Source organism: Solanum stenotomum, chromosome 10, assembly GCF_019186545.1.
Source record: "Solanum stenotomum isolate F172 chromosome 10, ASM1918654v1, whole genome shotgun sequence".
Classification (NCBI taxonomy): domain Eukaryota; kingdom Viridiplantae; phylum Streptophyta; class Magnoliopsida; order Solanales; family Solanaceae; genus Solanum; species Solanum stenotomum.
This window is the reverse complement of record NC_064291.1, coordinates 28,845,630-28,861,995: the sequence shown is the minus strand read 5'-3', so window position 1 is coordinate 28,861,995 and position 16,366 is coordinate 28,845,630. Positions and strand designations below refer to the sequence as shown.

General features: G+C 34.6%; 1 protein-coding gene across 1 annotated transcript; it reads left to right on the top strand.

The window, feature by feature from the left end:
• Nucleotides 1–461: 461 nt before the first annotated feature.
• On the top strand, nucleotides 462–7,888 carry LOC125843243 (protein PHOX1-like). Its single transcript, XM_049522453.1, has 3 exons — nucleotides 462–2,519; nucleotides 2,618–2,853; nucleotides 7,580–7,888. The coding sequence occupies exons 1-2, from the start codon at nucleotides 656–658 to the stop codon at nucleotides 2,758–2,760; spliced, it is 2,007 nt and encodes a 668-aa protein (XP_049378410.1). The 5' UTR covers nucleotides 462–655; the 3' UTR covers nucleotides 2,761–2,853; nucleotides 7,580–7,888.
• The last annotated feature ends 8,478 nt before the right edge of the window (nucleotides 7,889–16,366 follow it).

Sequence of the window (16,366 nt, the reverse complement as noted above, 5' to 3'; positions counted from 1 at the left end):
TTCGACCCTTTCCCCAAAAATCAATATCAAACCAATAACCCAATTTTTTTTTAAAAAAAATCCATTTATTCATTAACGAGTAAATATCTCAAAAGGACTTTAAGAAATTATGTAGAAAAGTCATTCAGCTGTTGATATAAAATAAATTTGAATGACTTTGCACATAATTTTTCAAAGTTAAGTGACCTTTTAAAATATTTACTCGTTCATTAACTTAATAGTACCAACTCAATAACATTTTTTTGATTTAATTTTTGCATTCTTTTCAAATATCATAACAACCAAATTACGGTATATAATTTTTTAATTATATATAAATCTCATATCTACCGTACCATATCCACCTGTAATGAGATGTCGGTAGTCGAGATGGGTAATTGAATTGTGCAAGTAGCGTTATGAAGGAAGGTATATATATGGAGAGAGATAAAAGATGAAAATGGGTAAGTGAGGACGCTGTAGTTGAAAATGAGCGTTGACGCAGTTATGGAAGTAAACCCTATTCCTACTGAAAGGGAAACCAACTTTATACATTATCATTCTCTTCATCCGCCGTTTTCTTTCCCTCTCTCTTTCTTTCTTTCCAAATCCGAACTTTCCTCAATCCTTCACTGCTTTTTCAACATCTTTTTTGCTTTCTTATTGATTTGCTGCTATGGGGAAGCCTACTGGGAAGAAGAAAACTCAAGTCATATCTGCAAATGTCAAACATGGCACTTCTAAAGCATTTGATGAAGATACTGCTGTATTCATCACTATGTCTCAAGAATTGAAGGAAGAAGGGAACAAGCTTTTTCAGAAGCATGATCATGAGGGGTCTATGTTGAAGTATGAGAAGGCTCTTAATTTGCTTCCGCCTAATCATATTGATGTTGCGTATTTGCATACTAATATGGCTGCTTGTTATATGCAAATTGGTCTTGGTGATTACCCAAGAGCAATAACTGAATGTAACTTGGCACTTCAAGTTGCTCCGAAGTATACTAAAGCTTTGTTGAAGAGAGCAAAGTGTTATCAATCATTGAATAGGCTTGAATTGGCTTTAAGGGATGTTAACCTTGTTTTGAGTATTGAACCCAATAATTTGACTGCGCTTGATATTGCAGGGGCGTTGGAACAGAAAGGTGTAAAAATTGAAGAATTGGAAGTTGTTGTTGAGCCTCCGGTTTCTACTAAGGTTGTAAAATCTAAAAAGAAGAGTAACAAATTTGACAGAAGGAAGGTTGAGGAAAACAAGGTGGTTGTGGAGGAGAAAAGAAGTGTTAAGGAAGAAAAGATAGTGACAAGAACAGTCAAATTAGTATTCGAGGAGGATATTAGATGGGCACAGTTACCAGTGGATTGCAGTATTAGACTTGTGAGGGACATTGTTCTCGATCGATTCCCAAACTTGAAGGGTGCATTAATCAAGTATAGGGATCAAGAAGGTGACTTGGTTACTATAACCACCACTGATGAGCTTAGGTTGGTTGAATCATCTGCTGCTTCTCAGACTTCTTTAAGACTCTACGTTGTACAAGTTACGCCAGATAAAGAACCTGTATATGAGGGAATGAGTGGTGAAGAGGATATGAATTCCAGCAGTTACAAATCAACTATAGTCACAGATGATGGGCATCTGGAGAAAGAAAGGCAACTGAATAAAGGGACAACTTGTGTTGAAGACTGGATCATCCAATTTGCACGGCTGTTCAAAAATCATGTTGGCTTTGATTGCGACCCATATCTGGATCTTCATGAGATAGGTATGAAACTCTACTGTGAAACTATGGAGGACACTGTTACAGGTGAAGAATCACAAGAGCTTTTTGGAATTGCTGCAGCTAAGTTCCAAGAGATGGCAGCTTTGTCTTTGTTTAATTGGGGAAATGTTCATATGTCCAGAGCAAGGAAGCGTGTATACTTTACTGAAGATGGCTCTCGGGAATCTCTGTTGAAACAGGTTAAATCTGCATATGACTGGGCTGAAAAAGAATATGAAATGGCAGGAAGTAGGTATGGAGAGGCTCTTAGGCTCAAGCCTGATTTCTATGAAGGCCTTCTTGCACTTGGTCAGCAGCAGTTTGAACACGCAAAACTCTCCTGGTACTATTTGATTGGAAGCAAAGTTGAGTTAGAGACGGGGACTTGTGCAGAGATCTTGGAGCTGTATAACAAGGCTGAGGATAGCATGGAAAGAGGAACAGAAATGTGGGAGGAGATGGAAGAACAACGTCTTAATGGACTCTCCAAAAATGATGAATATAAAGCTCTATTGCAGAAAATGGGATTGGATGGTCTACTTAAAGATAAACCAGCCGAAGAATCTGAGGAGCAAGCTGCAAACATGAGATCTCAGATTTACCTCTTATGGGGTACCATGCTCTACGAACGTTCCGTGGTGGAATTTAAGCTGGGACTACCAACTTGGGAAGAATGTTTGGAGGTTGCAATGGAAAAGTTTGAGCTAGCTGGAGCATCTCAAATTGATATTGCGGTTATGATAAAGAACCACTGTTCCAATGAAACTGCTCTTGAAGGTAAAATATGAACAAATTTTTTTCTTTCTATTTTACATACATTTTATGCTGAATTAAGTGATATATTTCCTTGCCATCTTGCACCTGTTCCTTTCCAGGTTTTAAGGTCGATGAGATAGTGCAGGCATGGAAAGAGATGTATGATACTAATAGGTGGCAGACTGGGGTGCCAGCTTTCAGGCTAGAACCATTATTCCGTCGCCGTGTTTCAAATCTCCACACTGTATTGGAAAACCTTTGAGTTACAATATCTGTGATTGATCATTACATGGGAGCAAAGGATATCTGTCATTACCTCTCAATTTTGTGTGGCTGTATGTTGCCAAGTCGATGGGTCAGTCTGCTTTTCCATTTTCTTGGTTTTTTACAATAAGTTCATCTTTTGCATTCTAGTATTGCTAAATTTTGTGAGAGGAAGTTGAAGCACATTGCAGTTGTGGTATGTTATGTTGCTCTCTATGCATTCATCCTTAAATTTATTATGCAGAAAACATAAGTATATTCAAATTGTAGGGAAGATAAAGAGAACAGAATATTTCAGAGATGCATATTAATTGCAGTAGAATGTCATTTTATGGCAAAGTTTTTCTGTCTTAATTAAAATATTTATCACCTAGCATCCAAGGATGTGACTTAGTGGTAAATGAAGTGGGCTTAGACCCATGAGGTCTCAGGTCCAAATTCCAATAGAGACAAAAACAAGTGATGATTCTTTTTCATATATGTCCTAGACTTGGTGGACAAAGTTACCTGGTACCATATCTTGTGGAATTATCAAAGGTGCATGCAAGCTGGGTCTGACACCACAATTATAAAAATATAATCACCTAATTAAAACTAGTTATCATGATTGTTATCAAAAGTCTTTTGAGTGACTGTTCTTGCCTGGCTGAGGATTTGTAATGCAGTCATTTCATTTACCAGTCAAAATGTTTATCTAGCTGTCATTTTGAACAGGTCTCAACATAGAATCAGACTAGGGTGAGCATTCGGTATTCAGTTCTTTCGAACTTCGGTTTGGTATTTTAGTTTTCGGGTTTTCAATAGTGTGTACCAAATACCGTACCAAACTAATTCGGTTCCTCGGTATTTATTTAAATGAAACAGCTAATGGAAGTGCCAAACATCCAGACCCTTGCTATCATTCTTGGGTGTGGTGTAGGTAATCTGCCCACAGAGTATACCTAGGGATGCCTTTAGGCAGAAAAACATAAGGATGTGGAGATTTGGGATAGCATTATAGAGAAAGCTAACAAGAAGTTGGCTCAGTGGAAAGCTCAGTATCTTTCACTAGGAGGAAGGGTCACAGTAATCAACACAGTGTTGGACTCGCTTCCCACCTATGTGATGTCTCTATTTCCTATACCTGCAATTGTGATTAAGAAGCTAAACAAATTGAGGAGAGATTTCCTATGGAAAGGCAACAAGGAAAGGGCATGATAGGGTGGCAACCTTTTTGTGTGAAGTGGAGAATTTCGCTGGCACCACAATGCAATCTGATACACTGAGATGGCATCTTTCAAAGGATGACATTTTCTCTGTGAAAAATGTACAAGAGGGACAATAGTGTGAGCAAGGTGAGTGCTCAAGCATCTGGAAGAGCATGGCTCCCGTCAATGTTAAATGCTTCACTTGGCTTGTGGTGAAGAGAGCATGGTTGACACATGAGGTTCTACAAAAGAAGGGGAGAATAGTAGTAACAATATGTTTTTTGTGCAATGAGACTTGGGGAGACAAACAACCATCTTTTTTTACATTTAATGTTTACTTCACAATTGTGGAACCTATTTCTCAGCCTCACAAATACTGAGTGGACAATGCCTGAGTATACTGCTGACTTGATGAGCTGCTGGATGAAAAGAGGGGGTAGCAAGAGTCAGAAAAACTGGTGGAGGATAATTCCTTTAATATATATGGCGGGGACAGTATGGAAAGAAAGAAATGGGAGATGTTTTGAAGACAAGATCAGGTCCATACATGATGTGAAATGGAACTGTTTAGTGTTTTTATTCTCTCTGTAAAGCTTAGAGTCTAACCTTACTACCCTGTAATTTTTTTGGAGGTGGCCAACATTCCTTAATGCTGAAGAATACAACAGTACTAAACTACTAATTATAAAAAAAAAAAAAAAAAATTCTAATTGCTCAAGGCAAACAACAGCTTAAATTTAGCAACAGCCAGCTTAAAATTCAGCAAACGCACCAGCCAAACAACTAACAGCACCACAGTAACTTAAAATTCAGCAGCACTGCAGGTCTGCAGCAGCTTAAATTTGCAAGCACAAAAGTCAGCCAAAGTGAACACCATGTCTTAAAATGAAAATGCAGCCTCGCTAGTCACTAAGGCAAATCAAGCAGCAGCCAAACAACTAACAACTGCCTTTCGCTAAGGGATAAACTAGCAACAACCAAATACAAATATAAATCCATCATCAAACACAAGCAATCACAAATTAAGTCTAAAATTCACCAAATTCAATACATAGGGTTATTACGGATCAGCCTTTCTTGATAGATACGATGCTCAAGACATCTCTTGATGTGATTCATTAAATTACTTGTCCCATTAGTTCTTGGATGATAATTATCACACCACATGTCAAGCACCTTGCTTTCTGCCTTTCTTCATTGTCTTGAACCACGATAAAATGTTCCCAAATCAGTGACCGAACTTTAGGAGGCATGGACTTGAACCTAATAAAAAGTAAGATAAAACCAGATGTTATAATATAGCTTTCAAGATGAAAGAATAAAATTACAAAGTACGAAAGGATATTACCAAACAAATAAAGTATTGAACTCACCACTAGTAGCAAATTGCAATCCTACATCAACAATGCAAGATTCTCTTCCATTCGTTGCCATCTCTAAAGTAATTTAATCAAATACTTCATACAACATAAACATGTATTTTATTTTGCACTAAAGCACACAAAAAAGTGATACAAAACCTTACCAATTTCAAATTGCTCATGATACTCCCAAGTTTTCTTTAGCACGAATAGGATTAGTCTCTTCTCTAAGCTTATCCTGGTCACAAACAAGCGTTTGTACACATTTAGGTGGTAATGAGCTTCTAAATGGTTCTCAACGCTGTCCATTGACCACTAGACCACACCCTTTGGTGCACAAAGTATAAATTTTGTTAACTGCATTACTTATGGAACATGAATTTTTTTCACCTTAGAGCATTTTTTGCTTATATCTAGCCAAACAGTCCATAGAATGCATAATGTAATAGTCTTTCAGAGCATCTTCAGAGTTCTGTATACTCTCTGGTCCTTGTCACAGCTCAACAAGCTCTTAATATCCATTGACATGACTCAACATAATCCAAACACCCTCCAAAAATAATAATCTAAAGATCACAGCCTATGAAGATCCAAGCATTTTCTCCTGATGACTTCACTACATGTGGACCAAATGATAAATCTTATTATATTTTCAGTTGTGTGGTTGAAGTAGCAGACGGGGGCTAAGTGAAGAGGTTTTTGGAGTAGCCTGCAAATGAGTGCTAAACCAGTAAATTAGGAATTTATATTGTCTTTGGTCTAGGTTATCTTTTTCTTAATCCTCAAGCTGAGCTATCTTGAAGATGCTGTTGAGTCTCCCACATCGGTTAAGGCATGGGGGATTTGGTCTCTTTATATCACTTGGACAACCCTCCTCTCAGAGCTAGCTTTTGAGGTTGAGTTAGACCCATGATCCATTTATCATGGTATCAGAGTCAAGTCCATCCCAATTCATAAGATTTATCATTTGGTCTCTTAATATTAAATTGTCGCGCTTCTAATGTCCAAACCTGGGCATGAGGAGAGGTGTTGACTTAAGTATCCCACATCGGCTAAGGAATGTGGTCTCCTTATATGGCCTGGATTATCCTCCCCTCATGAACTGGTTTTTGGGGTTGAGTTAGGTCTAAAATCTTTTTTTTTTTACAGATGTCAAACCATGTAAAATTGCTTTTTCTATATCATATGACTGTTCGTTGGAAGTCTTGCAACTCGTGTTTTGGGTGGTTAGAACCTCACCAAAACATTTGTCAGCTAGCGTCTGTTATATCTGAATATTTTTGGTAACTGTGGTGTTCGGGTCAGCTTGCGTGCACCTCAACTAATTCCACGGGATACCTATCACCTCCCACCTACAGCAGGTATCAGGAAACTCTGCTCAGCAAGGCTAGAATAGATGGGAAGAACTGTCATATCTACTTTGGATTGTACTTTTCTCGTCTTTTTGAAATAAACCTTATTGTTGTTCTGTCGAGAAACAGAAAACTACATGGTTTACTACTTCATCCCCTCTGCAAAACAAAATAGCTGGGGGTTTTGGGGTAAGACTTTAGGAGAAACCTCAGTCCATTACTCCATTTGGAGGTGAAGGAAGAGAAAATAACTTGCTTTTTTACATTTTTGTTGTGGAAAGATAATCTCATATAGAAGAGTTGTAGCTAATATAATGCAGTATAGTCTCTTAGGCCCAATTATCTGTCAATTAGATTGGCTTGTTGCATAATCCATGTACACGTAAACTTTCCCCCCTGCTATTCAAGTGACTAGTGAGGATGTATAGCTTGCATTCAGAAGTGTAATTATGCACATATGTGACTAGTGAGGATGTATAGCTTGCATTCAGAAGTGTAATTATGCACATATCAGGATGTGCATTTGCTCTATGTGAATAGAATCAAGATTTGGTGGCAAAGTCATCAGAAACTATGCAGAACCTTATTTGGTTGCTTTCATTATAATATTGACATCAGTATTGTTACCTTCTGCTCTTCTACAGCTGCATATGGTTCACATTTTGTTCCTTTTAGCTTGTGTAACATCTGACCTTGATTTCAACCACAAAATAATTTGTGTGCAACTTTAGAAACATCTTTTCCTTGTTATTTCATTTCTGGAGGTGGATTGTTATTTACTTTGATTTTATTTGTAAAGGGCCCATTCGAAAGTATCCTCTATGTATAAGATATTCATATACATTTTCACTGTAAACCTCTTCCAGCCTGAAATGCTTAATCTACTTACTAACTCAATTTTCTCATGTTCTCTGCAGGTTTGTTTTTTGGTTGATTATTTGTTCATGATCAGATTTTTGCTTTAGGAGCAAAGAGCTGAGTGTGTTGGATTTTGAAGAGATTGGTTTGTGAAGGTTTTTTTGTATTACTCATTTGTTTTTGTGGTTTTGGTTATTCTTCATCACAAAGTAGGGTCTTTGTGATTTGCATTCATTTTTTTACGCAAGCTCAAGATAAGAGTGAATCAGCATTGAATTTGTAAGATTGGTGTTGTTAAAATTAGAAAATGGTATGTTCATTCATAGACGAAGAATATAAATACATATATACAAGTATTTATTTGAAATACTCCTTTCTAGCACACCTTTCTCATCCTATTTGTTCTAGGGCAGTTTAGTTTGATTTGGTTTAGTATTTCACTTGAAAGAGATTAGATCAAACTGGTGGATATACATATATTTATTATTGTTATCTATCTATACGATTTCAAAAACATGAAGACTCTTAGAAATGTTGATTGAACCTTTTGCATTCATTAAAAAATTCTACAATAAATGAAACTGTTATTTACTATTTTTCTCAAATTATTATTTGATTATCTTTTTATAATATTTTTAATTAGAATAAAATTGTAATTATGTCTATATCTTAGTAATTGCAGTATCGTTTTTCAAATATTACCAATACATTACTTAAATATGATGGCAAAAAGATCAACTACCATTAGAACCTTTTGAAGAATCAAAGAAAACAATCTTAGGTGATGGATTTTCAAGGTCTTCACTTTTCATCTTTTTCTGTTTTTTTGGATGAAAAAAAGATTTGAATTTTCTTTTTCTAGAAAGAGTTACTCCCTTTTGATCTTTACGTAAGAAAAAATAGAAATTTTGGCCCCTCCCACAATGAAGATTGTCAGTATTTGAAAGTACTTTTAAAGTAAAAAAAATGGTATTTGAAAATTGAAATAATACTGTTGGAGTAGAAATCCTATGTTATTTAGGATTTGTTAATTAATATTTATTTAATTAATATTTTGTTAAAATTTGTTTGTCCAAATTCCAGAGGTGACTCAAATCCATTGGTGGCCTAAGGCCAAATTAAACGATAGGCCTTAATTTTTAATTTTGAAAAACTTCTTTCGACTAAGGCGACTGTTACAGGAATTGTTAACATTATTCTATAAGCAATAAACATTTGAAAAAGAATCAAACTTTTTTATTTGATTGAGTATTTCGATTAGAGTATTATCTTCTACTTTTATGATTTTTTCTTAACACTTTTAATTCAGAAAATAAGTTTAAACCGTCATTATCGAAGTGAATATTACGTTTTAAGGAACATTCAAGATTAAGACAATATTTTTTTTAAATTCTCGTCATCTAATGATCTCAAATTTTCCCACTAAATAGAAAATCAAAAATATTTTCATATGTTTCAAATTGTTCAAATCTATTTTGATGTGAAAAGATGGCTTGATCTACTATGTATAAGAAGTAATCAACTCTAAAAGATTCTTTAAGTGGTTCTGTGATTTCAATATCAACATTCTCATCAAATTGTTTCTTTATGTAAATTACACATTTCTTACGAAATTCAGGTTATAAATTCATCTCTAATGCAATTTTCTTAGCTGAAATCATAGCAGTTGTAAATCCTTCTTCTCCATATGTTTAAAAAAAACCTAGACCATTTAATTGATCAATAGCGACATCAATATGCTTATCTTTTGATTGTAATTTTACCTTCCATGCAAATCCTAAATACTCTACGAACTTCCATAAGAAATCTCTCTATTTCTCTAGAATCATTCACAAGGACAAGTTTTTCTCCTATGTAAGTCATCCACGTGGGCAACTTTGTATCATGTGGCACTTACGTGATGTTTATGTGGCATGACAACATGACGGGTCATCACACTCTCCCCCACCCGATGTTGCGACGACCACATCACATTACTTCTACATAAACTTTTGAATCTTATTTTTGAATACCCACAAGTCCTCATACCGTTCTCGTGTAGCTTCTTCCGAGGATTCTTCCAATGATTTTCCTTTCTAATTGTTGTGGAACACAAAAATAACTTTTTGTCTTCGTCTCCCTTAAAACTAGTAGTGGTGTCCAAGAACATCGGACCCTCCTTCTTGATCCCCTTCACAAGTTGTATAGCTAAAAGTTGTGCTTGATTCTACTTGTATGGTATAGTTATTGTAGGCACCATACATGTCCATTCTCGTTTCATGACCCAGAGACAATAGAGATAGGGGTCAATTAAGGTATGACAATGTGTGAAGAAATATTGCCCTAGAATAATGTCAAAGATATCCATCTTTGTAATGATAAAGTTTGTCATACCTTTTCAATTGCCCAATTTGATACAAACACCATTGGCAACACCATGAGCATTTTGAGGATCAACATTGACGATTTTGATGCGAGAGTTTGGAGCATACTTCAACTCTAGTCTCTTGGCCGCAGCCTCAGTCATAAAATTATGAGTTGCTCCAGTGTTAACCTGTGCACTAGTGGGCTTATTATTTATGATGAGATCCACATACTATTTTCTATTGTCGTTAACTTGGTTAGTTGACTTTGTGATGGCTCCACATAGTTCAATCACTCCTAGTTGAGTTGTGATCGAACTCTCTCCTTGCGCTTGCTACTTCTGTTCACACACCATAGCGCTAAGACTCCTCAAGTCGGGACATTCTTTGAAGTTGTGTGGCCCCCTACATATGTAGCAACCTTTTTTCTCGGACTGTGCTTTATTTTCCGTATAGCTCTGACGACCAATTGACTTCTTATTATCAAACTTGTGGTTATCCAGAGTCTTATGGTGTTGTTGATGTACTTCCTTAGTTTTCCACAATCTTCTCCACCCTCAATAATGTCATCTTCGACTTATTGCCTCTGTCTTTGTCATACTTCTTATTCCTGAAATCTATTAAAGACTTAGCTTCCACTGTGGCTTGATCGATATCAGTGACTCGTTGGTGTTGCAATTCCTGCTTAGTCCAATTCCGCAACTTGTTCATTAAGTGGAACAACAAGCTATCATTGGTAAAGTTGGGAATTTGAAGTGTAAGGGTCGTGAACTCCTTGACGTAGTCCCGAATGCTCCATGTGTGCTTCAACTCCCTAAGTTTTCTTCTTACCTTATACACGCCATTATTTGGGAAGAATTGCCGCTTGAACTCGACCTTGAACTGATCCCATGTGCTAATAGTGCACAAACCTCTCTCAATATCAGTCGATTTGTGTCTCCACCATAGCATATCAAGTATAACAATGCAGTGTTGATCTTGACATCGTCGTCTCTTACATTTCCATGTCGGGAATAGTTCTACAAATGCCAAAGAAAGTTCTCTACTACTTGTGCATCACGAACTCCTTTGAACACTGGTTGCTTGGGAGCCTCATTTTAGCCTCCCTCGTCACGACAACATTCCTAGCGGTCTCAGTCCCTCCAACGTTGACCTGCTCTTCGATTGCATCTATCTTTGCCTTCATGGCATCAATAGTACTCAATGCATCTATGAGCTTGCACTCTAAGTTAGAGATGTTGTGCCTCATCTCTATCTCAGTTTGCGTACGCCCATTCAAGTCGCTTCGGATGCTTTCCATCTCTTCAAGAGTATGCCCCTCAAAATGCCTAGAGTGCCTTCTACTTTCCCCAAGTATTATCCAGATATCTCGACGGCATCCATCCCCACATTAACCTTTGTGATCCACTCTTTACTGAGTGAGATGTCCTCGAGTAGGACCTTCACGTCATCCTCGATTGCTTCAGTGGTAGAAGGTTCTTGGGATGTAATCCCTTCATTTAGCTCAACTTCGAGTGGCACCTCCTGGTTCTTGTTGGCGGCATTCCTCTTTTTGCCATAACCCTTCTTGCCGGCAGCATCCTAGGTGACGTTGACTTGAGTGTTAGCAATGTTGATTTCTCCATCGTTTGTCATTCCCTTAGTTGTAATATTGCTTTGATACCATGTTGTCACGTCCTTAGTCTTCTACTAAGCACACGTGCGATACTTGACAATTTGCTCACGTTCTTGCACCACTTGCTCACGATCTTGCTATGCCAAGTCAGCCTAAGATTCTAGGAATCGCTAAGAGAATGGAAGAAAGAACACAAGAGGATTGCTTGGAAAGATTGTGTTGTAGAGAACTTTGTTGATTTTTGCTTGATGATCTAACAAATGAATGCCCCTCTATTTATACTATTAACTTAGGGGCTAAAGTGTAAATAATAATTGTTACATCAATCCCTAGATATTTATAAAATAGTCTTCTCTCTAGAATCTTCTACAATGCAAGAAAATTCCAAGTACCTTCCATGCATATCCTAAAATCTCTAGGAACTTCCATAAGAAATCTTTCTTTTTCTCTAGAATCATCCACAAGGACAAGTCTTTCTCCTACGTAAGTCATCCACATGGGCAATTTTGTGCCATGTTGCACTTACGTGGTGTTTATGTGACATGATGACATGGCGGATTGTCACAACATGGTGTATAAAATGATCTAGGATCTATGTCAGGAAGTGTTTTTTGCATTCATTGGTGTTTTACATTCATATTAGATCTGTTATCGTATTCTTGTCTCATTAAATTATAATATCAAGTCCAACACATTTTATTTCATCTAAACTAACTTCAAAAGGCCTTTTTCACTTGATCATCCACTTTTAAGAACTCAAAAAATATTCGATTATATTTATTGGAGTTGCCGAAATATCTACCCTCCATATTAGATAATTGGTCTTAATAACTTGTATCAAACGTGCAATCAGGTATGATAGCAAAATATTTTTTTTTTATAACTTCTTAAATAATTTTATTCTTAGGGTGTGTTTGGTATGTTTTCCAAATCAACTCATTTTCCTCAAATTTAAGAAAAATGACTTCCCTTCAAAAATTAAGGTAAACATTTTCCAAAACTTTCCCCCAACTTCAAATTACAATTTTTTTGTTCAAAAAATAATTCTTTTTGTTGAAAGAATAAATTTAAAACTTATTTTAAAAAATATTTTTCAACTTCAACTTTTTTATTTTTAACCCCACCCTCACCCCGACCCGCCCCTCCCGCCAGGCCCCTACCCCCCCCCCCCTAAAAANTTTTTTAAAAAAAATTTTCAATTTAAAATTTTAAATTTCCCCCCCCCCCCCCCCCCCCCCCCCCCCCTAAAAAAAATAAAAATAAATTAAAGTTTGTTTTTTAAAAATACTTTCAATTTCAAATTTTTATTTTTTCACCCACCCCCTCAGGGCCAGCCCCACTACCAGCCCTCCCCCCATCCCCACCACCCCACTCTCCCCCCAAAAAAATTAAGTTTATTTTTAAAAAATATTTTCTATTTCAGTTCAAAAATCATTTTCTACTCCCTAGTTAAAATAAAAGATATTTTTTCAAAAATATTTTTCATTCATAAATCCAATACTAAAAAAATCTTTTCCAGAAAATATTTTTTATTCATCAACCAAACATGAGAAAATAAGTCAAAAATCTATTTGTTTTCCAAGAAAATATTTTCCTTAATACCAAACACACCCCTAATTTCACTTGCCAATAAATTTATTAATTCATTTTGTAAATTATGTCCAAGATAATGATTATGAATTTCATCATGTTTGATTCATCGAATATGTTCTTGCATGATTGAATCAAATTCTGCAATCATTTCAATAAGACTTAAGAAGTTTTCATTATTTTCTTGATATATTTTTCATTTTCCCCCTAAATGTCAAATTATTTTTTTTCAAAATTTTTTATCACGAAAATAATTTTTGATTATTCAGTTTTTCAATGTTCTCTATCTCTATTAATTTGATCTCGAACATTTTTATCAATTGTTTTATTACTATGCAATCTAAATTCTAAATTTGGTCTCGAACATTGATTGTTTCTTGAGTTCTAAGCTTAGTACTTATATTTTTTTAATCTCTACCACCTTCATTAGCTAATTTATTGTTCTTAGTATTAAAATGCGTATTAAATAGCTTACAACAAAAACAAGATACTTTATTCAAATCTTTGGAATAAACTAACCATCTTCTTTCATGTTTTGCTCCATTTGCCAACTTTTAAAAATAATGTGTAGTAGAAAAGTGCTTTAAAAGTTAAATCATTTGAAAAACATGCGTTGATAATTTTAATTGGTCCCTTTCTACTAATAGATCTCTTAATATTCAACATTATTCCATTGACTAGAATCCTATGTGTTTTTAGGAGTATAATTATTTAATTCATTTAGAAGCTCTTGATTTTCTTAGGAATCTACGTCTGATTTTTAACTAATTTCCTCTCCTTCTTCTTTTTTAATTATATCATTACCTGACTCAACTTCAACTAAGTAAGTGACTTGTTCATCTAAAGACCATTCCCCTATGTTTTTTAAATTTAATTTGATATTATTTTTCAAAAATTTATCAAGAGCACCTTTTTGAGATTTTATCAAATTATCGATTTTTCTTTTTCTTTCAAGTTTTGAATGTGTTAGACATTAAAAATTTGTGGGGAGGACTCTACAAGACATGTTCAATTTCGAGTTGAGACTCTACAAGGCGTGTTCAATTTCAATTAGAAGTCTTGGAGGCTACTCAACCATAAACCCTAGTTCATGCCTATATAAAGAGTACTATATTCTTTTGAAAATGCATCTCGAATATTCTGCCAGAAATTCATGGAATATTCATAAAGATCTCAAATATTCCACAAATTCATGGAATATTCATAAAGAGATCAAATCTAAATCATCTTAGTTCGAGAAATACGCCACTAACGTCCCTCGAATTATGGAGATCAAGTGTAAATCATCCAAGTTTGAGAAATACGCCATTAACGACCCTCGAATTACGGAAAATTCTAAAGAGAGAAGAATCAAGGGAGGAACGGAATATACCCGCACATTGATTTATCAATAAAATCATGTTTCTTCATATTTTATTTGTGATTGTAGTTTATTTTTCTGTCACTTTAAAATTTGTTGCAAACAAAATGATTGGATTCAAATTTTGTAGTTGACATATTAAAATTCTAACAAATATTTTAAACACTATCTACAATATCAAATAAAAAATATAAGATACATAAGACACAAAAATAAAGTAGAAATTAGAATGAATACTTTAATGCATTTCAACTTCAAGAACTATAAACACTTATTTTTCAAAAAAGAATTTGACTGCCTTAATATTTTTTTACAAAATTTAATGCATAAACTATGTTCTCTTGAAGTTGAAATTATCAATAGAACAAATAAAAAATTTTAAGCTTTGAATAAGAGAAAGGGAGAATGGAAGAATAGAAAGGAGAAAAATAGAAGGAATAGAAAAGAGGAAGAGAGAAGAATATATATATATATATATAATCAGATAAAGAAATGATAACTTGCAAAAAAAATTTAAAAAGTACAATATTCTACTTTTTATTAAAAAGGTAAAAAGTGAATAGTCATATCAAATTTACATCCATTAATTCTTTTGGAATTGAAATTTCTAGTTCTAATTTTATTTTATTTTGGTTTAATCCTAACTAGTAAACTAAAGAATGGGGCCTCCCATATTTGGGGGCCTAAGGTCAGAGACTTTATTTTCCACAATGAATTGTAGTTGTCCCTGCCTAGTTCATATAGTAATAAATTTTCTAGTCCTAATTTAATTTGGTTTTTTACGATTATAAATAGGGATGTTGCTAGCAATTTTTTAATATACAAAAATATACAGAAAAAGAAAGATCTATAGAGAAATAGAGAGAACTTGAAGTGACATTCCAGAGCTTTTGAGTTTATAAATAAAATATTTTTTCTTCAAATTATTGATATCAGAGCTTCTACGATCCTGATAAAAAATCAAAGAGTTTTGCTGTTGGCGGGCGATTATAACCTAAATATGCTTCACGTTTGGCCAATGATTATATTGAAAAACACCGGGTGAATGATATTTGCATGAAAAGAATGTTAGGAGGAAGGACTTGCAAAAGTATTATAGATTTTCCTAGCGGTCAGTGACATATGTTCTTTACGTCGTAATGACATACCATTGTGAAATGAAAAAATTGATATGTTACGATTTCTTGTTCATTAACCCAAGAAAAGAACTTGGAATCAAAAGTGTGTTGTTTGAAAATTCTAAAATCTTTTTTAAAAAATGACTTTCCCATTCAGTTCAGAAAGAAAGAGTGACGGCGGAGATGAGGAGGAACGACAATGAGAATATTTGTTGATGATCGGATTTCTAAGAAAGAAGAAGAAGAGAAGAATGTTGGAGAGCAGAAGAAGACGAACTATAACTTTTGAATCCTATTTTCTTTTACTTTTTTTTTTTTTTAAATGGTTTGGTTAGAATTAGAGTAGTTGAAAAATGTAGTATTTTTTTTTTTTTTTGTATTTTATAAAAGATTAGAAAGCTTTGAAAATATTAATTTGGTCCTAAATTAACTTAATTACATTTTAAAGTGGGTTTGACCCTTTCTTGATCAAAGTGTTACAAAAACAAAACCAAAACTTATTTGACACATTTATTCAATTTTCTCATGTTTAATAGAGTGTATCATTTTCCTTCTTACACTCGATTTTTTTTTTATTGAGGGTGTGTTTGGTACGAAGGAAAATGTTTTCCTGGAAAACAAGTAGATTTTTGATTTATTTTCTCATGTTTGGTTGGTGAGTAGAAAATAATTTCCGGAAAAGTTTTTTTAGTGTTTGATTTATGAATGAAAAATGTTTTTGAGAAAATATCTTTAATTTTTACTAGAGAGTAGAAAATAATTTTTGAAAAAACTAATTTTTTTTTTGGGGGAGCTAGCCGGGGTTGGGGGGGGGGGGGGGG